General features: G+C 51.5%; 9 protein-coding genes across 9 annotated transcripts; 6 read left to right on the top strand and 3 right to left on the bottom strand.

The window, feature by feature from the left end:
• Positions 1–2,062: 2,062 nt before the first annotated feature.
• On the bottom strand, positions 2,063–3,639 carry PG986_010548 (uncharacterized protein; the record flags this gene model as incomplete). Its single annotated transcript, XM_066846770.1, has 3 exons — positions 2,063–2,546; positions 2,625–3,132; positions 3,192–3,639. The coding sequence occupies 3 exons, from the start codon at positions 3,637–3,639 to the stop codon at positions 2,063–2,065; spliced, it is 1,440 nt and encodes a 479-aa protein (XP_066696261.1).
• Positions 3,640–4,951: 1,312 nt separating this feature from the next.
• On the top strand, positions 4,952–5,356 carry PG986_010547 (uncharacterized protein; the record flags this gene model as incomplete). The annotated part of the gene is made up of 1 exon (XM_066846769.1): positions 4,952–5,356. The coding sequence occupies one exon, from the start codon at positions 4,952–4,954 to the stop codon at positions 5,354–5,356; it is 405 nt and encodes a 134-aa protein (XP_066696260.1).
• A 241-nt stretch (positions 5,357–5,597) lies between these two features.
• Positions 5,598–7,088, top strand: PG986_010546 (uncharacterized protein; the record flags this gene model as incomplete). The annotated part of the gene is made up of 4 exons (XM_066846768.1): positions 5,598–5,990; positions 6,075–6,194; positions 6,271–6,858; positions 6,912–7,088. 4 exons carry the CDS (start codon positions 5,598–5,600, stop codon positions 7,086–7,088), a joined length of 1,278 nt encoding a protein of 425 aa, XP_066696259.1.
• A 359-nt stretch (positions 7,089–7,447) lies between these two features.
• On the bottom strand, positions 7,448–10,676 carry PG986_010545 (uncharacterized protein; the record flags this gene model as incomplete). The annotated part of the gene is made up of 4 exons (XM_066846767.1): positions 7,448–8,695; positions 9,743–9,890; positions 9,961–10,516; positions 10,637–10,676. 4 exons carry the CDS (start codon positions 10,674–10,676, stop codon positions 7,448–7,450), a joined length of 1,992 nt encoding a protein of 663 aa, XP_066696258.1.
• A 552-nt stretch (positions 10,677–11,228) lies between these two features.
• On the top strand, positions 11,229–11,794 carry PG986_010544 (uncharacterized protein; the record flags this gene model as incomplete). The annotated part of the gene is made up of 2 exons (XM_066846766.1): positions 11,229–11,630; positions 11,687–11,794. The coding sequence occupies 2 exons, from the start codon at positions 11,229–11,231 to the stop codon at positions 11,792–11,794; spliced, it is 510 nt and encodes a 169-aa protein (XP_066696257.1).
• Positions 11,795–14,562: 2,768 nt separating this feature from the next.
• Positions 14,563–15,690, top strand: PG986_010543 (uncharacterized protein; the record flags this gene model as incomplete). Its single annotated transcript, XM_066846765.1, has 1 exon — positions 14,563–15,690. The coding sequence occupies one exon, from the start codon at positions 14,563–14,565 to the stop codon at positions 15,688–15,690; it is 1,128 nt and encodes a 375-aa protein (XP_066696256.1).
• Positions 15,691–16,267: 577 nt separating this feature from the next.
• PG986_010542 (uncharacterized protein) lies at positions 16,268–18,022 on the bottom strand (the record flags this gene model as incomplete). The annotated part of the gene is made up of 3 exons (XM_066846764.1): positions 16,268–17,383; positions 17,419–17,589; positions 17,648–18,022. 3 exons carry the CDS (start codon positions 18,020–18,022, stop codon positions 16,268–16,270), a joined length of 1,662 nt encoding a protein of 553 aa, XP_066696255.1.
• Positions 18,023–18,981: 959 nt separating this feature from the next.
• Positions 18,982–20,083, top strand: PG986_010541 (uncharacterized protein; the record flags this gene model as incomplete). The annotated part of the gene is given in 2 exon segments (XM_066846763.1): positions 18,982–19,250; positions 19,267–20,083. 2 exon segments carry the CDS (start codon positions 18,982–18,984, stop codon positions 20,081–20,083), a joined length of 1,086 nt encoding a protein of 361 aa, XP_066696254.1.
• A 739-nt stretch (positions 20,084–20,822) lies between these two features.
• Positions 20,823–23,190, top strand: PG986_010540 (oleate-activated transcription factor 1; the record flags this gene model as incomplete). The annotated part of the gene is made up of 3 exons (XM_066846762.1): positions 20,823–22,348; positions 22,409–22,691; positions 22,750–23,190. 3 exons carry the CDS (start codon positions 20,823–20,825, stop codon positions 23,188–23,190), a joined length of 2,250 nt encoding a protein of 749 aa, XP_066696253.1.
• Positions 23,191–23,223: the final 33 nt, after the last annotated feature.

Below are 23,223 nucleotides of genomic sequence, written 5' to 3'. Positions count from 1 at the left end.
AGACGACCTGGAAAAGCTCACACGGTCAGTGACGCCCTCTTAACACATCCTATCATTCCGGATCGGCTTACCGTTACGCCACGGGTAAGGAGCGTGTAAAAGGAAGCATTCTGCCGTCGTATGTCAAACCTCGGAATGTGCAGGATAAGTTCTCGAATCCAGTCACCCCGTGGAATCTTGGCTGCGTTCGTCCGGGTAAAAGGCTGCTCCCCGGCGCTAACGGGGAGCGGAGTGGTATCTATAGCTGCCAGAGTGCCATCTGAGTGCCAGTCAACGCTCATCATGTGGGAACTATCGGCAAGGGCCTTCCACGATGGCAGGAGATCCTAATAAACTTCCTGTGGCCCGTTTACCTCTGATTGAGGCAAGGGCCAGGCGACTCGCTGCAGGTGGCCGTAACCTAAGATACCTGAACCAAACTCTTCAGGAATTGAAGGAGTAGCAGCTTGATCCGTAGATGGTGTCGAGAACTTATGATAAACTTGTTCGAGTTGCAGGCAGGCCTTCCAAATACGTCGTCGGTTGGTCACCCCCAAAAAAGGGCGTCTCGCTGCCCCTATCCGGGGATGTGCTAGAATGCGCCCATACGCAGATATCCTTGGCGTTTTGATGCTGCATAATGCCCTCTTCCATGTCGAGGGCGTACAATTCGTGATAGAAGGGAAATATGTGATTCCGTAGAATCTTCTTCCACAACTCCTGATCGTCGCGGAGTTGATAGTTTACTATCCACGATCCCTTGGACAAGCTCAGAAGATCCGCAAGGTCTAGACTCATGGCTATCATGTGCAATATCTCCAACGGGATTCTTGAAAATGGATCATACACCACCTTTGGGCATAGATCGCGGGGGAAGTCTGTCGAGTGAAGATGTTGGAGGATATGGCTTCCCTCAAGTGACCCTGCAATTCCTTATTCGTGCTCGGATCTGATATAAGCCAGATCTGATTGTCATGACAGGTCCAATAACCCTGACGCGGGTCTTCTCCCACGAAGCCATAGTCCAAGGCCAGATCGACGGCGGAACAGGCAACCATGCTCTCCATTGTTCCGTACAATGCATTCAATTCCGCCTGGGAAACAGACCGCTCGCCGAACAGGGTACGTTGGAGGATGCCAAAGCACGGCCAATGAAAGGGGAACAAAGGCTTGAGATCTCCGACGCTCCGGTACAAAGGATACAATTGCATTTGTCCAGATCGGCGGTACTGGCTGGGATTGATCGTGGCATTGAACGGTGCGCCGACCCAGTTGTTGTCACCCAGGTAACGCCCAGCAGCGGATATATGGGCTTGAACCGGTATTATATCATCTAATCCTCTCCAGCAAATCGTCCAGGTACTATCCATCCACTGGATGTATCCATCCTGGCCGGGGTCGGAGTATAAGTCACCGACATCGGAACGCCGACCGAGAGACCCGCCACAGATTGCACAGTAGCAATGAGTTCCTGCGGTCATGGTGTATTGGGCGTGTGGTCGTGCTTTGCTTCGTCAAATCCTCATTCATGGACTGAGGTCGGTTGCACACATCACACAACCGCTCGCTGCCTTGGCCGCAGAAAGACGCGTCTCGGAGATCGGGGGCCGATGGGGGAAACATGCATACAGCACGTGATGCGCCCAGTACGTACCGGGAAGCCAGGGGTCCTGATCAGCTCAATGTCACACCTCCTCGGCTAACTCATTGGCGAGGGTTGTAACTGTACGGCCGTGGAGTCGCGACAGCAATAGAACACAAGCGAAGCCGAAAGGTCTCTGGGAGCTTAGAGAATAGTACTAGTTATAGAAGATGCGGTTTAAATAATCTTTACTCATTTGCCCAACGACTATAAACCACGGTAATGTGTCGCCTTATTACCAAATACTACAATGGGAGACGAAGGGACTGGCTTGCGTGGAATGGCGACTTAACAGGCAAAACAGGGTCGATTCCTACGCTGGGCATAGCAAAGTTTACGAAAGAAGCTTTGATTAGAAACATTCCATCGGAAGCGAAGAATACAAGGAGTGGACTTTTGCTCTGGTGCACAAGTCATTCCCTAAATTGGGAATATTTATCTTTAGGTGAACAATTTGAACCCCCCGGGAACTCCTTTCTGGAGCAGTCCTTCAGGGTCGTACCGCTTACTCACGCGCTGCAGCTCCGCCTTGCTCTCCGCCCCGTACGACCCAATGGGGTCCTGCGAGGCGAAAGCGTAGTTCATGTACGTGTAGGGGACCAGCAGACCCTTAGCCGCGGCCCGCGACTTGATGGCCTCCAAAATCTTCTCCATAGTTCCCAGTACGGCCGCGTCGTCGCTCTTGTTCGACCAGTACGTGAGCAAGAGCACCGAGACCAGTGGCCCGCCGTCGGGGCTTGGTCCCAGCGAATTACCACCCTTGGCTGCCGAGGCCTCGAGCAGAGAGCGGGCGTAGGGTTGTAGCGTCATGGAGCAGATCAGGCCTTCGCATGGCTTGATGGGTTCCAGACCGGCCGTGTATATCTCTGCGGCCTCTTGGAGAATGCTGGCGTCGGCTTTCAATGTTGTGTTGAAATATGCAGACCTAAATGACATGAGTCAGTTGTCTTGTTATGTCGTAATCTAGATGGAACGAGATACTAGAGCCGCATGCATCACTTACCTCTGAATGACGGGTGAGTCTCCAGCTTGCTCCTTGGCCGATTCTGTCAGGCTCAAGACACGCATCGAATTGAGTTGGTCAAGTTGTGGGCTGAGAGAGGTGAAAGGTTGGAGCACGGTCGGGTTCTCTTCCGGGTGGTTATGGTAGACCTGGTTCTGGCACATCATCTGCGGCCCGAACATGGCTGCATACCCCGTACTGATCATTAGGTGCGTGTCTTTGGACGCGTCGGGCTTCTGCAGCTCGTCGACGAGGTGCCGGATCTGCTGCGGGAAGCTGGGCGCGAAGTAGTACACGCTCCCGCCGTACATGGGCCCCTGATCGAAGGTGGCGAAGTCGAAGCGCGTGACGACGCCGAAGTTGTTGCCGCCGCCGCGGAGGGCGCGCCATAGGTCGGCGTTGGTTTCGGCGTTGGCGTTGACGATCTCACCGGATGCGAGGACGACTTCGTAGTTGATTACATTGTCGCAGACGAAACCATGGCGAGAGGAATGGAAAGATAGCCCCCCTAGTCATCATCTTCGTCAGCGATAGCCAGTGAGCGGTGTGGGAAGGGGCTACCCGTACCTTCCAATGCAAGGCCACCAATCCCAGATTTGGCTGATCTGCCACCCGCAACTCCAAGTCCTTTCTTCCCCAGCTCCTCGTAGACAGCGCCCCATCGCTCGCCGGCCCCGATGGAGACACGGCCTTCCTCGATGTCAATTCCTCGCAACAAGGACAGATTCACCGTGATCCCGTCTTGGACGTTGGCACAGCCAGGCAGTGGTTGGCATCCTGCCCCGTAGACGGCCATGGGGGCTTCGCCACTCAAAGCGCGGGGCCCGGCATGCTTGAGGAAAGTGGAAACCTCGTCCTTGGACTTGGGAAGGAAAATGCAGCTTGGACTGATTTCGGTGTTCAACGCAGATTGGTATCTCTTGTTCAGGTCATCATAACCCTCTGACCCCCGCAGGACGAAGCGTGAGTCCGGCAGGGCCTGTTGCAAGTCTTCTATGAGTTGAGAAGTAGCCATGTTCAGGGTACTGTCGATTTAGTGATAACCTAGGATGATATTGCGGTGGACGATGTGCTGACGGAAAATTTGCATGGGTCGCCTTCCCTGGCTTTGAATGTTGTTTGTATAGCGGCCTGCGTGATGCCAACTCCTGTGCAGGTTTATGGGCATTGCTGCTTGTGCTGATGCCTTTGAAAATGGGCTTTGAATGCTGTCAGCCCCCTCTTCATGTAGTCAGCCTTTTGCCGGTAATTCTTGACTCTGCCAATGCAGTTGGTTATCTGGATTGGCCGGCGCTCAACCAACTGCATGGGACTAATGCAGCCAGCACGCTACTCAAATAGGTCAAGATCCGCTTGATTGGTTCCATAATGTGCACAAGACTGCGTGAGATACGGATCTTGCATTGGTATTAAGTGTTACGCCCCTATAATTCGGTACGCACTTGCGCTTCCGGAAATGGTAGCCTGTCAAGTAATATGAGCATAACAATCATCAGTTCATATAATTTCTCAGTGGCCTTGAGTTCTAAGAACTCGAAAATACCGTGGTCGTTGTTTTACTTCTCTTTCACCCTCCCTTACATGGGTGAGTCGAGTCGTACTAATTCAGCCACCAGAGCAACTGTGGCATGAGCTGAGCTGAAGCGCCTCCTTCGCCCCCTCGACTTGAAAATGGCCTGAAACTCTGGGCTAGCGAGGCAAGCCAACTGCCCCCTTCGCTCCAAGGGTTAACATTTGAAGCATGTCGGAGGGTAGAATTCAAAAGTAGCTATGTAGCTACGTCACTTGCAGCATTCCACCGCGTTAAACCCTAGCCCTCGAAAGGACACTTGTAATTGTGTCTCTTGCCTTGTCATTTCAGGTCCCACACCCTGTGTCATCTAGGTATCTTCGCCCCCACGAGAATAACACGTCCTAAGCAAAAATAGCAAGCCCGCGCCTCACGCCATGGATGAGGCATCGAATTGTTACTGCGCCATCTGCGGTGGACCTCTCGATGACTCTGCGTTTCATGAAGCCAGGCTTGGCCGTGAGGAGAGAATTGACTGGATCAAAGGCGTATGGGTCCTTCAGCGAGAACATGCCTTGGACAACTGGTCCACGAGAGCCCTGGTGTCAGGCGGGGGAGTTATGAAGGTAATCACGTCTGGGTCAGCTACCAGCGCGGATACTTTGGCGGGAGGCTGTCTAGTAGCCTGTATCGGGACCTGGATTCGCGGAGACCGGCGATTCCGTTCCATCAGCCGTGCTACCACCTGCTCACGCTGGCGCTGTTTGGTAGTGATCGGACTGTTTCGGACCAAGATACGGATGCGTTGTTTACGACGATGCAAAGTCTGACGACCTATTCAGCGGCCCATTTGGAACTTGACTACGGGTTTGGCGAGAAGGGTCCGCGTCGGCAGTCGTACTGGACCTATCAGCCCGGACAGGACTGGCTTCTCCGCAATCCGAGCAGGAGCGACGAGGCCAAGTGGTATATGCGCAACCTTTTGTCATCCGCCAACTTGGTACGGCAGCGAACTACCTCCCATGATCTCGCCTCAAAGGTTGTACATGATCTGTTCGCGAAGCTACCGTTCGAGATCATCCACATGGTCGCCTCGGACCTTACTCTGACGGACCTCTTGAACCTCTCACATGCATCTTGGATGGCGAACGTCCAACTGCGTGATGACCAGAGGCTCTGGGGGGAAAGCATTAGAGACGGAGATCCTGCCTTTCTACCATGAATTGGGAGAGTTCAAAGAGGAGGAAGATGGTCTATTGCAGCGTCACCGCCCCAAGGACCTCTGCGTGTGGATGCACTCGATCACTTGCCCCGAAAGGGGCGACGTATCCCCTCTCTCGGGTATCGCCAACCGTCGACGCATCTGGCAAGCGTGTCTGCAGTTCAAGAACTTGCATCGCAGATACGTGAAGTCATCGCCGGGGCAAGGTACTGCCATTACTACCACCACTACTACTACTACTATGCCACCCCTCATGGAACTCCAATCGGAAAGTCTGAGGTACGGAGAGGCACATCGCACGGGCTGGCCGTTCCCACAAGCGGACGCTATAGATACCCTGGAGAAATATCAGCCGCTGCTCCACTCGTGGGAGAATCTCGCAGAGTGCATACGCCACTGGGTGGGCGTTGTATGGCATTCCGATGGGGTCCTGGACACGATACGCGTCACGCCATGTCGCGGTGAGCTCGACACAGACGATGATAACGAGATAGCGGTAGGTGATGATGCCGAGTCGCAGGCGGCAGAGATACCTCGCGCCGATTGGATTCGACAACTCATCCTCCACATTCCGGCTTTTGATGCGCGTCGTCACAGGGCCGAGCCTTACATGATCCTGCCGAGAGGGTTAACGGTACGTGAACCTCTTATCATCTCAAATCTGACCTGCCGGACAGGCGAGAACGAGCGTAATTGACCATTAGTCCCTTCTAAATAGGTTAACTTGGCGTCCGGGAAAGAGCTCAGCTTCGGGGAGACGGACAAGGGGTACAACATGCGCCCGCTTACAGCTTCTCGCGATGAAGCGGTTATCATTGGCTTGTCGTGTCAATACGGGGTAAGCTATCTCCCGGGCTGATTTTGATTATACAAAACGCCAAATGCTTTGATTACTGATAGATATAAATGTCTAGCTTGTCTATGGTCACGAAAGAGCGGTTTCGTATAGCGTCGTGGATGCTGTACGGCCGACAGATAACCACGACAAGGATGATGAAGGCGAGGGCAATGTAGACAACGTCTACCAGGAAGAGCCACAGGATGACAACCCCGAGCTGGCACACGAACATTTGGCCCGGTATTTGTGGAAGTCGGACTACAAGGTTCTGCTAGGCGGCGTACGAATTTGGGACGTGCCGGGTCTGCACTTCGCGTTTCCAGTTCGGAATGTATTCACATGGTCCTCCGAGCCTGACAATCCGCAGTCCATCGCCTTGGAAGCGCTGGTTTGGGACGCCAGTCCTGCCCAATCTGGTCGTTTCCGACGTCTGTCTGCGTGGACCCCTCAGGGCAGCCCCTTGATCCACACGATCAAGGTCGACTCAGCTCCGGCGGACGTGGAGACGGAAGTACCATTTCCTGTATGCCAGACCATCGGCATGCCGGAGCCGGTTGGTGCGGGCGGCAAGTGGCATACGTTCGACATCAATAACGCTGCGGGCGAGTTCATCACGGAAGTCGCTATATGTGAAGGGGCACGCCACCCTTGCCGAGCAGTTCGGGTAAGTGAGATACTACTCAATTGTCCCGATAGTACTGATGATGAAGAAAACAGATAACATCTAACTTCAAAGAAGTTGTTTGGGGATGGCCAGATGGCAATTTCAACCGGTTTATACGAGCCCCCGCCGGCGAGAGACTGGTCGGCCTCGTGGGGGTTTTCGGGAAGCCTGGGTGGCAGCACGTCCAAAAGGGGCTCAATGCCTTGGCAGGCTTGAGTATGGCCATCTAGATGGTTCATGAAGGCGGAGAAGACGGTTGGCTCGGTCGTCTCGGGATACCAACACGTTTTGCACAAACGAAGAGACGTGACAGGACAGATATGAACACATTGTTATGTCGCTGCACAGATGCTGAGCTCAGCTTGCATTTTCACATGCAGAAGGATTCATACAAACCTCCACTCAATAATCAAGATTGTTAGTTTATCAGGTGCATTTCTATCGTCCCGCCTAGAGCTACTACACTTTGGGTCGAAGATACATAGATGAAATTACATGTCCGAGAACGTTATAGGAAATATGTCGTGGAAACCAAGCAAGTTCATGAACAGACTTGATCAGGACTCTTCTCTGCTGGCTCCACCCATGGCTACCCTGATCGGAACCAACTGGTAAAGGAGGCCAAGTACGGCGTAGTCTCGGCCTGCCGTCTCCACAGCGCTGCTTCGATCGCTTCGATCTGACGCCTGTCGGTAAACAGCTTTCTGGCCACCGCCGCGACGCCAACTCCTCCTTCTGTCTCAACTAGAGGGTCTGCACACTTATCTATCATCGCCACCATCACCTTACACAAGTCATCCCGGGCGGCCCACGAGAACGCCCGGGGGTCCTCACACGCAAGCTCGTAGTAGGTCGTCAGAAAAGCCGCCCACACCGTGGTCCCGGGTGCTGCGCCCGGCCGGGCCGCGACCCTCTCGTTGGGGTCGGCAGCGTGATCCAAGAGGTACAGTACGACGGGCTTGTTGGGGGCGTTCAGCACGTCTGCGTCTGGCTCTGGCGTATAGGTCAACGTGTTTAGATTGGCGTGGCAAGCGTTGAACGCGTGGATCTTGCTCTCACTCTGGTGGGCGCGCGTCTTTGGAAGCTTGTGGCGCAGTGCCCAGTCCAGCCATGGCCGTTCTAATATCTTTGTCAGGATCTGGGGGTTTTCCCGGAACTTCTGTATGGCGTATGACGAGACGTGGGATTCCATTGTCAGTTCCAATAGTGACACCGGCAGGTAAGAATGGCGCTTGAAATGGCGTGATCGATGGCTTTGAAGGGTGCTTGCCCAATTTTCCCCTAGCTTTCCCGCGATGGCCACGTCCAAGTTATCCAGCAACTCATGCGTTATATAGACCCTGGCCTCTGTGGATTCGACTCCGGCTGATGAGGGTGCGCCGACCACTCCAGATTCGATTTGGTGGATATAGCAGAGCATGGAATCGACCAAGTCCATCAGTCTTGGCTCACTGAAGCCGTCTAGTCCGATGAGCAATTTGGCCAACGCCAACATTATGCGTGAAAGTGTGACGAGGGGGTCGAATTCGGCGGCATGGCGCTCCTTCATGACCAGGCTCATGGCATTCGTCCCCAAAAAGAAGTCCCGGACAGTGCGGTGAAGAAAGTCTACCTGGTATGTAAAGGGAGACGTATCCGATTGATGATACGTTATCTCCAGCAGATCTTTGCATCGGGCATTCAGCCGTTTCTTCATCCGCTGGATAGTACTTTTATGAGTCTTGGCTGGGGGGTTATTTCCGTCTCCAATACTGAGGGCAAAGTTCGGGTCTGCTCTTTCTTGGTCCAGAAACTCGTATGCAGCCACGGGTAAAGTCTGCCTCGTATAGATGGTGATCTGTAAGAACCGTACCGTGTGATCCCAATATACCGGTTCGATGGTCCGTAGCATGTGTCGGAAGTAGTCTTCCAGGTCGTCAGGCAGTTCATTGAGTCTCTTCTGCAGATCCTCGAAGTCGTCGCTGGCCGTCAGACCTCGTATCAGGGAACTCATGACAAGAAATACCCACAAGAATACACCCTGGGCTCTGTCCGATATAGCCTCAATCAAGGCAGCACAGCGTTTATCCTCTGCAGCTAGTTCGTAGAAGTTTTCGTCACTCCATAGAGTGTCTTGGACGTAGCGTCGCATGTCGCCTTTGGTTAAATCTTCGAGCTTCAGCTTGAACTGCGTCTGACCAAAGGCTACCTCAAACTCGGTCCAGGGGCGGCTTGAAACGCAAACTTTGATAGAGTCTGATTTGGCAAGTTGCTGGATGGGGCCGATGAGTTCGCGGTATGTACCGCGGTATCGATCAGCGCCTCCGGTAAACTCGTCAAGTCCGTCTATGAAGAAAGCGAATTTGACTGGGATCTGGGTCTGGCGCGAGAGGACGTCAAGGCTGGCAAGGAGCTCTACCGCAGACCAATCTCCGATACTGCCTTCGTGTATACCAGCCCATCGCGAGGCACAGACCATGGGTATCAAGTAAGGACACTGGCCAAGCACTTGATACAGAAGTGTCTGCATGAGGCCCTCTTGAGACTTTTGCATGGAGGTTCCGGCGTTCCAAAAGTAGTGACTGGCCACCACGACTGTGTCACGGCCTGCCCAAGCTTGCAAGGCGGAATGCGTCCTCTCATCTTCGGCAAGAAATTTCATAAGGGTCGACTTGCCACTACCTGCCTTTCCGCATACGAAATAGGTACCGGTCCCTTCTCGTAGCCATGTCGAGAATGTGCATCTTTCATCGCAAAGGGCCCATTCAAAAGTCCTCTCGTGCTCTTTCTTGATGGCAGATACCCGAGCCCGAATGCTTGGAAAGCGAAGGGTTTTCAGTATGTCCTGCTGTTTCCGCACCATAGGTGCCTCTTTACTGAAACTATTTAGCTGATCCAGAATTACATCAACGCTGATGTTGCGGTTTTGCGCTTGTAGCATGGTCGTGGTTTCATGCACCAGCGCGTCCAAACGCTTCATCGTATCCGCTCGAAGGTCGTCATTGGCATCTCGAAGACTAGTTATGGTACGAACAATGGCGGACTGCTTGTTACTGAGATCCAAAGCTGGTTAGTGTAGTCATGGCAGGGGGAGGGGGTGTTCCTCGTATAAAGTATACTTACATCATAGACGCGCCAAGTTCAAGAAGCAAGCGAGTTTGGAAGCTCTCCAACTTCTTTTGGTGACTTTCTAACTCATCCCCCGATAACGCTAAGGCCACCCTGAAGCTCTCCCATCTGCGTCGCAATCCGGTACTTGAGGTGACCTTGGTTTTTTCTAGCTGGCCCAAGAAACCTCTGGCGTAGCTGCTACATTCTGTAGCCGTCGCCATCAAATTCCGTTCATCGCCGGTCGACTGACGGAGGGCTGAATAACGTTGGGCCCCGATCTGTAGGGAGTCTGCGATCCGTTCGAGGTTGCTGAGGCTAGCTCCAAGGTCTTCTACTTTTTGGGTCGTCCCCTTGGCTGACTTGTGGATGCGCCTAGCATTCGTGAAGAGCTTGATCCCAGCACCGACAAACTGAAGAACATTACTGGCTAGTCCGATCGCTGCCAGTTCCGCCATGTCGCTTCGTTGGTCGCGAAGCAGAGTGTCTGAGTTAGCAAACGAGTTGATTGAATGAGAAGGGTCTGCGCTGCTCCTCTCATCCTCAAAGCCTGAATTCAGATGCTTGGTGCCTGATGTTTACTTCGCAAAGGTGTTCTCCAACTTCTACAACCAATCATCTGCACTACATGTACATATGCGCGCAGGGGACACCTGTTGCTGGGGGCTGACCAGTCAGCCTGACAACACACGGACGGAAAGGAAAGGTCGGATGAAAAGGTGTACACACATTATGGAGTCAGTATAAGGTGGCATTTTAGACCTGAAGTATCAAGTGCTGATTGTTATTAGCTGTGGAATGGCTTATGCATGTCCACTCGCTATTTGATGTTGCTTCTTTCCCCAACCGGCTCCTGGGCCAATCATGACATCGTTGTGCATTTACATAAAATGGTGATGTTGCTCGAGGCTACATAGCCAATAATAGATTCATTATACCCTTGGCAGAGTGCCAGGCCAGCTTTTGCCCCCGACGTAGCTACGACCATGAAGGGTCAGGGCAAATGATATGTTGCACTAGGAACGCTTTTGTGTAAGTAAGACTTGGCTGCATGGGGGCGATGGCATCTGGCCGCCTTGCTGACCGCATAACGGCACGCAGGCCTGCTGGCAGGTGGCGCAGACGAGCAATCTCATGTGTATTTTATATAGTCAAGGCGCACTCTCTGCCCTTCTCTTTGTCTTCCACCTCATCTCGCTTTAGCATCGAGATAATACGTTTAAACGCTTTTGTTCATCGTCTCATCTTTATAAGTCATTCTCGGGACACATCCTCAAATGACGATGGAGAGGCCGACCAGCCGGCCGCCGTCCCTGGTGTCCGCCCAAGGTACATCGACAGCGGCAGCCTCAGAAGTATCCTTCAATGTGGATATATCACGAGGTCCTTCACAAGATGGACAACGTTCTATCAATGAGCGAAACGAGACTGAGAACATCCAAGTCCCAGCCTCGAATGCAGGCAACAATGACTCCCGAGTGTATAGACCTGTCGCGACAGACGATTCTGCTACAACTTACGTCCAACCCCCAAAACGAAAGATTTACTGGACTAAGTTACTCACCGACTGCGCCTCCGTGCTGCTTCCTGTCGGTTTTGTTGTGTTTGTGGCCTTGGTATGGTCATTGAAAGGCTCTCGGGTCATTGGCGATTCACATGATGAGTGGCAGAACGGTATCACAGTAGTAAGTACCTACTTAGCATTTACCACACCCAACGCGTGATATTGACTCCCTTCGAGATGGCCACAGTGCTTCCGATAGCGTTTGCTTCAGTGGTAGGGCGTCTCATGCCCGAAGCCACACGGTGGAGGTTGGAGCGCGGCGCCACCGTGGGATCGTTGGAGTAACTTATACATTCCGTAGTTTCCCACTTAAATCGGTAAGGTTTAAAACTTAGAGTAAAATTAAATAAAATAGGTGAAATATAGGGTTTTATTTATATAATAGTAAAAAAAATTAAAAGAGATTTAAGGACTTTATATTAAAATTTAAAAAATTTATTAAGGGTTTTTTTAAATACTTTTAAAAACATCGTATTAATTCGTGAAAAATTAACTTTTTATTTAAAAGAGATATAACGTGGTTTACCACTACGCGACGCATATCACTTGGCGACGCACCTTTTCCACTTCTCGACCTTTTTATATAAATTAATTTAATTATAACGCTTAAAATTAATTAAAACTATTCGCTATCCGATTCCTCGCTTAATTTTATATTTCTTTTACATATTTACGTATTATAACCTATTTCGCCGTAAATACCACAGCGCTTTTTATTAGTCGCTCTCCGTTTTAACGAACCCTTATTTTTATTTTTATCGGGCGCTAAACGCTTCTCTTTTACCTTTTTATTTTATAATTACTAAGATTCTTTAATAATAAGGGCTTTTTTAAGCTAGACTCGCGATTTTTTAACTCTCCGGCGCTTAAAAAGTGCTAAATTAGCCTCCTTTAATATATATATTTTATCGCGTATAAAGGTTATTTTATAAGCTATTTTAGTTATACTTTTCGCTATTTAGTTTATCGTATTTAAAATCGGCGTCGGAGAGTTTCTTTAATAAGTAAACACCCTTTTTTTAATATAAATAGAGTGCTTAATTATTTATTAGGGGTTAAACGGCGTTTAAGGGTCGTAGGTACTAGCCGTCCTTAAACGGGATAAGTTAAGTATAAGCGTCCGGAGACGCATATTTAGCTTATTAATTACCTCGTTAAGGTTATAAGGTACTAAATTAAATACGCTAAATCTAGATTTAATATTAGCTTCCGTAAAAACAGTAAAATACGCGGCTTTAAAAATAATAAAAAACTCGAGCTTAGTAATATAGTTTATAAAAGCCTTAATAAATAACTCGATTTTTTCGAATAAACACGCTTTAAAAGCGAATAAAGTATTATATCGAGAGGTTAAAATAAGTGTAATAAATAAGGAGGTATATTAATAGTAATAATATCGTTATCTTAGTAATATACCTCGAATTCGGCCGAAATATAGCTCTCGTAGCCGTCGAAAATTAGGAGGCGGTAGCGACCTTTCGTTTACGATTTAGTATATTTATCAAAGTGTTTAATCTAGTTTAAGCTTATTTTATTATTAGTTTAACTATTAGAAATCGGTTTAATTACTTAGTCGCCCGGTAAATCGGTTTCGCGGGACTAGTTCGCGAGGTAATATTAACTTTAAATAATTAAGAACGGCGGAATATACTAGCCCTATAAATTAATATATTTAATCGCCGTTATTTATTCCCGATTATTAAGCTAAACCGATTTCGCTTTTTTACGCCGCTCGGCGCGTATTACGACGAGTATTAACCCGATTATGCCTATTATAAAGCCGATTTCGTCGAAATTCTAAATATTTTCGTTAACGATCCCGTATTTCGCTTTTATATTCGCAATTAACGTAAATTAAGCAGAAATAACTTTAAAATCTTTATAAAAAACCTTTTAGTAATCGTATTAACAATTTATTTTAGTTTTTAAATCCGGGTTACGATTAATAAAACGTTTAACCTAATATTTATCGACGCGGTCGCCGCCGCGCGACGCGGTAAAGAAATTAGCTATATTTTTTATATTAGCGAAATCGGAAAATATCCCTTAAATATTTAGATTAGTTATATATTTACGAAGTACCTCTTTTTTAATTAGATTTATTTTACGTCGTTTCGGTCGGATTTCGCGTTTTAAAGTTCGGCCGTAAATTTAATAGCGTAAAATTAATTCGGGTATATTATAAGCTTTTACTATTACTTTTTAACTTATTTAATTCGGTCCGTTTCGTATCGCTTAAATTATTAAAACTATCCGATCTTCTTAGGATTAATTAAGTATTATAGTTATAAAAGTATTACGCGTTAAAGTTTAATTATATTAGAATTAAATTAAGGTGCGTCGCTAAGTAATATACGTCGCGTAGTGGTAAACCACGTTAAAATATTATTTAAATACGATATTTAAATAATTAGAATAGAAAAATTATTTTAAGGAACGAAATTAAAAGTAATTTTATTTAATTTTATAGAATTATTTTAATATTTTATTTAAAGTTTATTAAGAAAAGTTTCTTAAAGAAAATTCTATTTAAAGATAAAATCCGTAAAGATTTTATTAAAGTAATAACTTCTTCTTATATCGATAGATAAATAGTAAATATTAAAATACAAAAGTATTACGTAATAAAAATAAATAATAAAAAACATATTTAAATAATAAAACTTTTTAATATAAAAATATCTCTTTAAATATTTAATTAAATATAATAGTTATTAAAATTAGTTTTTATATTTATACGCGTTTAATAAAAGGATACTAGCGTAGAGTATACAGATATAATTTATTTAATTTATTATTTAATTTTTAAGTAACATTTACTTAAAGGGTTAACGGAAAGGGGGGGGGTTAGCCGATAGGGGTTGCATCTTACGGCCCGGCCTTGAACTCAGTACGACAACCATCACATACTTTGACAACAGTGCAAGAAGTCAAATGATCGAATGGACCGATTATGAGCCCTTTCTAGAGTTTCCTTAGAACCGAAAGCTCGTGCCCTCGAAACATTGTACACGACCATTGTCTCGACACCGGAGACCTCGAAGCGGGATACGATGGATCCTTGGGGACACGTCAAAATCCCATTCCTTGAGTCCGCGAGTGAGAGTAATTGGAAGGATGTGCCACAGGAGCTTAACGCCGACGGGTATTCCTCGTTAGTTGGCTTGCCTCTTGCTCCTATCAACCAGGACAGCAAGGCTACATTCTCGCTAGAGTCGAGCTACATGCAACTTCAATGCAGCAATACCACTGCCAGCGTTCACAGCTGGCCAGACGGATCTAAAAGTGAAGAGTTAAATCATGGTATGCTTGATGATGCGTACAACAGTGTTTACGCGTATCTTCAACAGAAAAACCCCTACCAGCTCCCGAACGGCACTTGGCACGGCTTCCCAATGCAACGAAGCTCTAGCTTAAGAATAGGCAAGAACGCAACATGGAGTCTAGGGCTTAATCGGTTCGTCGATACGCTGTGGTTTGATAAGAACCAAGCCAAGTACTCGAATGTTAATTTCGCAAATGGCCAGCACCCCGAGTATTACCATCGGCCTACCCTCTTCGAGAGCGAGGCGGGAATCGAGACTGGGCGTACAGAGCTCCTTTTTCGGGCCATCTGCACCAGAAATCCCATAAGTGTAGCTCCACCTCTGCTCTTCTTCACTGGCAAATGTGGTGTTACTCAACGATATGTCGAATCCCGTGTCACATGTACCCGGTCGACAGACTCTCTACGGGTCTGCTCGGTTACAGCTCAGCGACCTTCAAGGCAACTGCATGCCTCGAATGCCATATCTCCAATGTCTTTCCCCTTGATATTTCGCTACATATCTAAACATATGCCTCTCATTATCGGTGGTGATGTTTCCTATCAAACGGAACTGTCCCTCCATTATCTTGCAAATCAAAGTCTCAGCGACATGTATGGTATTAATGATGAGTTCTTGAAGCATGTTACTGACACGGACCTGGGAATCCGTCTCAGTCAACTTCTGAATACGTATTATCAGTTAAGCCAACTGACTTTCAACGTTGCTGGCGGAGCCGCGGAAAGCTCCATACTAGAACCCAGCCTTTCGGTCGATGCAGAGTCCAGCAAGGAGGTGACCTTATTGCCGTCTCGGATGGCTGGGCTGGGCTCTGTCTCGTTACCTGCGTGGGGATGCTCGCAGCAGGAGTTCTGAGCGTTGTATTCGCTCACCGGGCTCGTAGTCCGGAGACCTTGGGCTATGTGTCGACCGTCTTCAGAGATTCGAAACACTTTGAGCTACTTCCCGGCTCTGATCGACTGCCGGCGGTTGAACTTTCTAGGAACATGGCGAGAGAACGTATACGATACGGGCTTGTCAGGCACAAAAAAGGGCGAGAAGCTACTGCTGGGCGTGGCGCGCGAAGAAGAGACAGGGAGGACTATAGGCATGTAGCTTCAAGATTTTATTACCTTCCTTGGAATACCCAAGTAATGGTTCGATGCAACATTTATTCACCAGATGCACTCTCAATATGAAAGTAGGTTGAAATGCGGCGCGAACCGCTAGATCAGGCCCCGCCGCGGGGCTGATAGCGCGCTGTGACTGCGCCCCAGTGACTAACTCCAAGCAATCAGCCCTGCAACCGCTAACAGTCCACTGTTGATCACACCATGATGTATTGCACTGAATGGCACAACGCTAGAAAAGGGGGCCAAAGCCGATGAGTTCGGCGACTGTTTCAATTGCTATATACAGGAGCAGTTCATATCCCATTCCCACCCAATTATCATCAAACAAACGGCAGAATGACATGACTAGCATACTCACCCCCAAAATGCACCCTATGCGTCCCCTTATTGTCCACCCACTCGCTCGTCCCAAAGTTATTCACCGCCTTATTCCTTCCACTGACCACCACCCGCAAGCTTTCCCCGGCCTCGTACTCGATCCCCATGGCCCAGATCCCGATATCGAGCTTGACCACTTTTCCTAAAGGCTGGATCTTGTCTTCCGTCTTGTGCGTGTGGAACGGCCAGTTCGGGTGCATCGACCGGTCCCAGTCGATGGCGCGGTGCGACGCCCGCAGGATGCCGCAGGGGCCCTTGTACAGCACGACCTCGGTCGACTGCTCGCGCGTGAACTCGTCGAACGATTTGACGGGGATGCCCTTCCAGGGGATGTTGAGGTTCAGCATCGACTTGCCGTCCTTGTCCAGTTTTTCGATCAGCACGTAGATGTCCATGTCGTCGTAGTCGTCGCACGACATGTAGAAGACGGCCTTCGGCATGCCGACGATCTGCGTCTTGCGCGGGAACGTGTACGTGAATGTTGCGGCGTCCTCGTCGCTTTCGGAGTTGTACGTTGCTAGTCCCTGTTGCTGCGGCGGATCGAACGCCAGTTTGCTGTCGGGCTGCAGGTACAGCTTCTTGTACTCGGTGCGGGCCATGGGGAAGTCGTCCTCGACCACGTTCTCGAGCGGGTCGCTCTTGCCGAACTTGAGAACGGCCATGCGGACCCGGGGCGTCTGGTCCCAGCCGTTGTCCGTCTCGTCCTTGAGGAAGTGGTCAAAGAACTGCATCAGTTCTGTTTTCGCCTGCGGGTTGCCCCAGAGGTCGTACCACTCCTGCCAGGGGTGCCAGCGCAGCCACTTGTGCGGGCTCTCGACCTCGAGCCAGCCGCGGATGGCGCCCATGCCGTGCATCATGTTGGTCCAGGTCCCCGTGATGTAGGCCGGCACGTTGATCCGCTTCATGTCGGGCCGCTTGTCCTCCCACCACCAGTTCGACAGGGGGTGCTGCTTCCACATCTCCTGAAAGCTCTCCATGCCGTGCCGGCCCTTGAGCATGTACTTGACGATCAGCTTGTCGAACAGGTCGCCCGCGTAGATGCCGCCCCGCCCGAACTGCTCCCGGTACAGGTCCCCGCACCCCCCCAGGGCGCGATGGCCTTGAGACTCGGCGGCCGCAGCGCCGCGATGAACCACTGGATGATGGCGAGGTGCGAGTTGCCGGCCAGGCCGATGCCGCCGCTGCACCAGCCCTGCTTCGCGATGCCCTCGATCGTGTTGTAGCCGTCCTCGGCCTCCTGCGTGCCCATGGTCGCCATGACGCCCTCGGAGTCGCCGGTGCCGCGCGAGTCGACGTTAACGACGGCGTAGCCCCCTCGCGACCCAGTCGGCCGGGTCGGGCGCCTCGAACTTCTCGAGGCCGCTAAGGGCGTCGTCCGGCACGCCGAGGTTCCAGGGCGTCATGAGCCGGAGCGACATGAGGCCGTTGAACCTCTTGCCGAAAGGGCTCCAGCAGATGATGGCGGGCACCTTGGAGTCGGTGTGGGCGGCGCGGTAGATGTCCATGTACAGCGTGACGCCGTCGCGCATCTTGAGGCTGAAGTCATGGTCGACTTGGATGTCGCAGGTCAACGCCTTGTGGCCGGAACCGTTCCAGCCTTTGGGGAGGACTTCGGATCTGCGGTTTAGGGGCTGGTAACCGCCTTCGCCTACCTTGGGCTCGCTAATTGGCACGACCGGGGGTTTGGTCAAGATCATGGTGCTGCTGCAGCGTATTCTCCCCCGAAAATGTACTCTCTTGGACTGAAGCTTCGGCAAAAGGGGATGGAGGCGGGTCGGAGAAGAGAGCAATTGACGAAGATGAGGTGAAGTGTAACGAACAATGAAGGCCATCAACAACAGCATACAGCAAGGCTCTTATGCCCATTCATTCATATGTAGGCTTTTCATCGCGACAGATCTCCATATTCCTTTCCCACGGTTCACCCCTCATTCCGGAATCACCAAACTGCTGTCGGCTCACAGTGGGGCTCAGCACTGTTGCCGCCCCCAGGCGCTGACTGGTAAGTCATTGCGGTTGTCAACGGGCGGGATATCCCAAATTTGGTACAATTCCGGACTGATTTGAACAGGGAGATACTTGTCTCTGATTTCTCAGATGTGAAATAGCGCGTGATTGACATACGCTCGAAAGTACTCAACAGTGTAGCATTTCTTGTGATCTGACAAGAAGCAATGTGCATGCTGTTTGACTCGCTGCGCTGCGGGGTGACGGGATCAACCCCCAACGCCCTCTCCAACTGGACTGGGCCGGGGCATGGCTTTCGACAACGCCCAGCAGCTTCCGACGGAACTGACAGAGCGCTGCCGCCCACTCCACTACCCCAGATCCAGTGAGGGCCCTATCCGATGCCTGCCATCCCTCCACACAAGGTAGATCCCCTGCGCTGCCTGGCCAGTATGCGTGGCCCTCTGGATTGGGGAGTTGGGGTTTATCAGCGACACCTCCGACATCCGCGCGGCTTCGGAAGGTCCTTTGGAAACCGCCAGTGGCGATTGCCTCTATCAATGGGTGATAGAAAACTGAAAGCACGATATAAGAGACTAGGTAGACTTCACTTCGACCCCTGTATTTACGTAGAAATAATCATTTGAGTCAATTTTAAAATAGCTACTGATTGAAGCCAAACAAGAAGACTATCTGCACAAACCCAACCATGGCCATCGATCCCCTCCCAACACCTCCCCCGGAGGCGAAACCCGGCAGCGGCAACCTCGTCCCCAAACCCTCGGGCCCGAACAAGCTCTTTGCCCGTCCTGATCAGAAGTTCGGCGACTTCCGCGACGACATCCTGCGCGATGGCTATGCTGTTGTTAAAGGCGCCGTCCCCCGCGCCCGCGCCGAGTCCTACGCCGAGTCCATGTGGACCTACCTCGAGACCTTCAAGAACGGCGGGCGCGGCCTCGGCTTCCGCCGCGACGACCCGTCCACCTACACCGAGCCCCACCTCCCCCGTCATCAACGAGAAGGGCATGTGCTCCGGCTACGGCGTCAACCACGAGGACTTCGCGTGGTCCATTCGGCAAGAGCCCGGCGTGGTCGACGCCTTCGCCCAGGTCTTCGACACCGACGACCTGCTCGTCTCGTTCGACGCCGTCAACATGGCGCTGCCGGGCCGCAAGGACCTGCCGGCCAACCGGCCCTGGCCGCACCAGGACCAGGACCCGGCCCGGCCCGGGTTCCGCTGCCTGCAGGGCATCGTGAACCTCCTCCCCAACGGGCCCGACGACGGCGGCCTGATAGTGTGCCGCGGCGCGCACTTGGTATCGGAAAAGTTCCACCGCGAGTTCGCCGCGCACGAAAAGGACCCCGTCTTCCGCTGGACGCCGGAATGGTACGGCTTCTCCGAGGCCGGCCTCAAGTGGCTCGAAGGCCAGCGAGACGGCCAGGGGAAGTGCGAATGGGTCAAGTTCGAGTGCGAGCCCGGCGACCTGCTAGTCTGGGACTCGCGGACCCCGCACTACAACCTCAGTCCCCAAGGCGACCGGGCGCGCTTCGCGATGTACACGTGCTACATGCCCGCCGCGGACGCGTCGCAGGCGGACCTGGTACGTAAGAAGGCCGCGTTCGAGCAGACGCTGGGCACGACGCACTGGCCGAACGCGGTGCATGTGCGCGACCACAACGCGCCGCTCAAGCGGCAGGATGGGACGACGTGTCCGTATAGTGCGGACAATTCGCCGACGCGGCCGGTCAGGTTGACGGAGAGGGGGTTCAAGTTGACGGGGATACCGTATATTGCGGCGGCGACGACGTAGACAGTAGCTGCTGAGTGAGATGAGTTATGTGGCAAGGGATACATTACCTACTTGGTCACGGATGTGATGGCGCTGCCTGTGGGCATATAGTTACGTATGTAGATCATATTAGTTCTGATTGAAGAAGTCATCATGCCAGGAAGCTTGTCTGATTTAAACCTATTTTTAGCCATCCAAAAACCATCGGATGGAAACCCTGGTTGACTCAGATGTCGCATGTTGGCATTTGGAATCACAGATCCACCTAGTCCATGGATCTCCCCTATGTAGAACGCTTATTCGAGCCGAACATAAAACAGATCGCATAACTGGCGTTGTGTTGCCCGTCAGTCGCAGCGCAATCCCCCTCCACATTCCGTCCTCCCTTGCGAACGAAAGCCCCGCCTCCACAAAACACCCGGAAGATGCACTGAGACACTGAGGAACCAGGGGCCCGTTAGTGGGGGAGACTCGAGACTTGAGTCGCACACGCGCTTCCGGGTCGTCACTTTTTGCTGCTCTAGCGAAGAAAAGCCGAGTCGCTCACTCACTACTACCTCGGGATCCGGTGGCATACACACCAATTGGCTTGCCTGGGCACGGTATATGTATATGCAGAGGGAGCCCGCGAGACTCCGCGGAATCATCGTACGTTATGCACCCATTGCTGTCGAGTCCATCGTACGACTGAGCTGAAGCGCCCGACCAACCGAACCGCTGGACAGAGAAGTGCGGGTCGTCAAGCAGAGGCAGAGAGACGATGGAAACCAATAGCAATGACAAGACAACAGCAACAGCAGTAACAGCCACAACAACAATACCAAAGCCTAAAAAGCGGAAGCGCCTTAATTTCGCTTGCAATTACTGCCGCGAGCGGAAGACCCGCTGCGGTGAACGCAAGCCGTCGTGCCACTCCTGCCTGGTAGCCGGAGTCAAATGCATAACCACAGACAAACGCCGGCCCGGCGCCGACGTGGAGCGACGGACGGCGGGTTCGCCTCGGCAGAGTCCCGTCGTATTTGTCGATGAGTCGACCGACTTGGAGGATGGATTGGGAGGTGGTGGATACCTCCCGTATTCCCAGCCAGGCCGGTCTAAGTCGCGGAGGCTGAGCTCAGCCCTGTCGAAATACTCGACGGACACAGACCACTTAACTCCGGTGTCTGCTACAGCTGCCGATGCCAACGCCGGGACCGAGTCCATAGACCCGCCTGCAGAGGACGCATCTGGTCGCTATGGTGGTTTATTGCCTCTGTTGCCTCGCTTGAGAGGGAGCAACACACTGGACATGTTCACCGGTTGGCTGGATTTGGCTTTCTACCGACTCGGAATCCCTCGGCAGATCGGAGCCAACTCCGACGCGGAGTCAGGTAAGGAGAAGGCGGCGCCGATCGCCCTGTCATTGGCACCGCCCTCACTACCTAGGCCAGACGTATGCCACACTGCACTCCAGTCTTACTTCAGTACCATCAACAAAACATTCCCAATTTTGGAGTTTCAGCGAATCCAGGGGCTCATAGAATCTGCCATCAAGTCAGGGCCACCAGTAGTATCCCATCTCGGAGATGTCGTATCAATCCTACAAGTCCAATTGGTCATCGTCCTCGGCTCCATCGGTGGCGAGGCCGGCTTGGATCCCGACCTGGCGACACAGTATGACAATTACTGTCAAACGATGCTTGGGCATGTACTCTCGGTCAGGTCGCTGGAGGCTGTCCAATGTGCCTTGATGTTGGCCATTGCGCTCCGGCAGCGCGATCAGATCTCGTCGTCCTGGCACGTCACCACTTTGTGCATTTCGATGGCGCAGTCCATGGGCATCCACCGGAGGCGGACACCTAGTCGGAAAGACCCGAGTCCGGTAGACGAAGAGAGCGAAGAGAAAAAGCGCCGGACATGGTGGAGCATCTTCTCCTTCGAGAAGCTATTCGCGTTCGAGTTCGGTCGACCGTCGTTCATCCGGGACGCCGACTGCAACCAGATGGAGCCGACTTTCCCTCCAAATCCCCAGAGTGCTTGGTCGTTTCGCATACTTACCAGCTTCGCCCGGCTTCTTTCACAGATCAACGAGGCTGGGATCAGATGCCGGATACGAGAGGAGAGGTCCTCTCAACGCAATATCGAAGGCATCATTCGCGATAAGATAAGATTGACGGGCGAGACAGTACACTTGTTGATGCAATGGGCCGACAGTGTGCCAGAAAGACTAAGACCCAGGTCAGATCTGATATGCAGTCGTGACGAGTTTCCTTTGGCATCATTTATCTCCATGCACTACAATAATGCGTAAGTAATGATCCCCGTACCGATTGGCATGACAGTCTTACTTACACTATCTTCATCTAGCTTGATGCTGTTATCCCGCAACAGCTTTCTGATCAGCAACGAAGCAATACGGATAGCAGTCGAAAGGTATGCTGCCGGTCAGCCTTGGAGCTCCGTTATCCAAAATGGTCAGACAGCCGCTGCCAATTCCGCGCGGACCGTAATCAAACTCCTCATTGATGGCCATGAGCTTGGCACGACCCCGGCCCTGTCGACGCTGGCAACCCCGCTGCATGCGGTATACGTCTTGGCAGTTCACCTACTCACCCATCCTGGTTCCAGGCTAGCGCACTCGGACCTCAACGTAAGTCATCAGCTACGACCGATGAGCTGCTCAGACGAGACTGACGACCTATTTGCAGTTGATGCATAATGCAGTTGATTTTGCCGAACAGCTTTATGAGAGACACCACACGGACCGGAAGCTCCAAAGGGTGCTCAAATCGCTGACAGATCAGATCAGTGCTGCTGTCCAAGCAGGGCAGTCCAAGTCCGACTTCAGCAGAAGCAGTGCCGCTTACTCGAATGAAATGACCACTGTGAACAGTAAGTTCCCGAGCAGAGAGATGCCGGTGTTCAGCTCTCCACAGGTTACAAGGATGCCGCCGTTGGAAAGTGCGCCAGCAGTGAACTCCGTAGCGATGGAGACGACAGAAATGCCCACGGGGAGTATGGGTGATGCAAGCTTCCGGGACGTGGTCTGGCCAGGCGGTGCTGTCGATGATATAACTTGGGACTGGGACGATTTCAGCCAGGTATTTGACCTGAGCTTCGGGGAAGCCCAAATTGCCAATGATACCTAATAGCATCAGTAGCAAGATGCAAATGCTAGTGAT

This window comes from Apiospora aurea, assembly GCF_038362705.1.
Source record: "Apiospora aurea strain CBS 24483 chromosome Unknown utg000007l_segment0_segment0, whole genome shotgun sequence".
In the NCBI taxonomy this organism is placed as follows: domain Eukaryota; kingdom Fungi; phylum Ascomycota; class Sordariomycetes; order Amphisphaeriales; family Apiosporaceae; genus Apiospora; species Apiospora aurea.
Note: the sequence above shows the minus strand (reverse complement) of the source record. Positions and strands in the feature narration are given on the sequence as shown.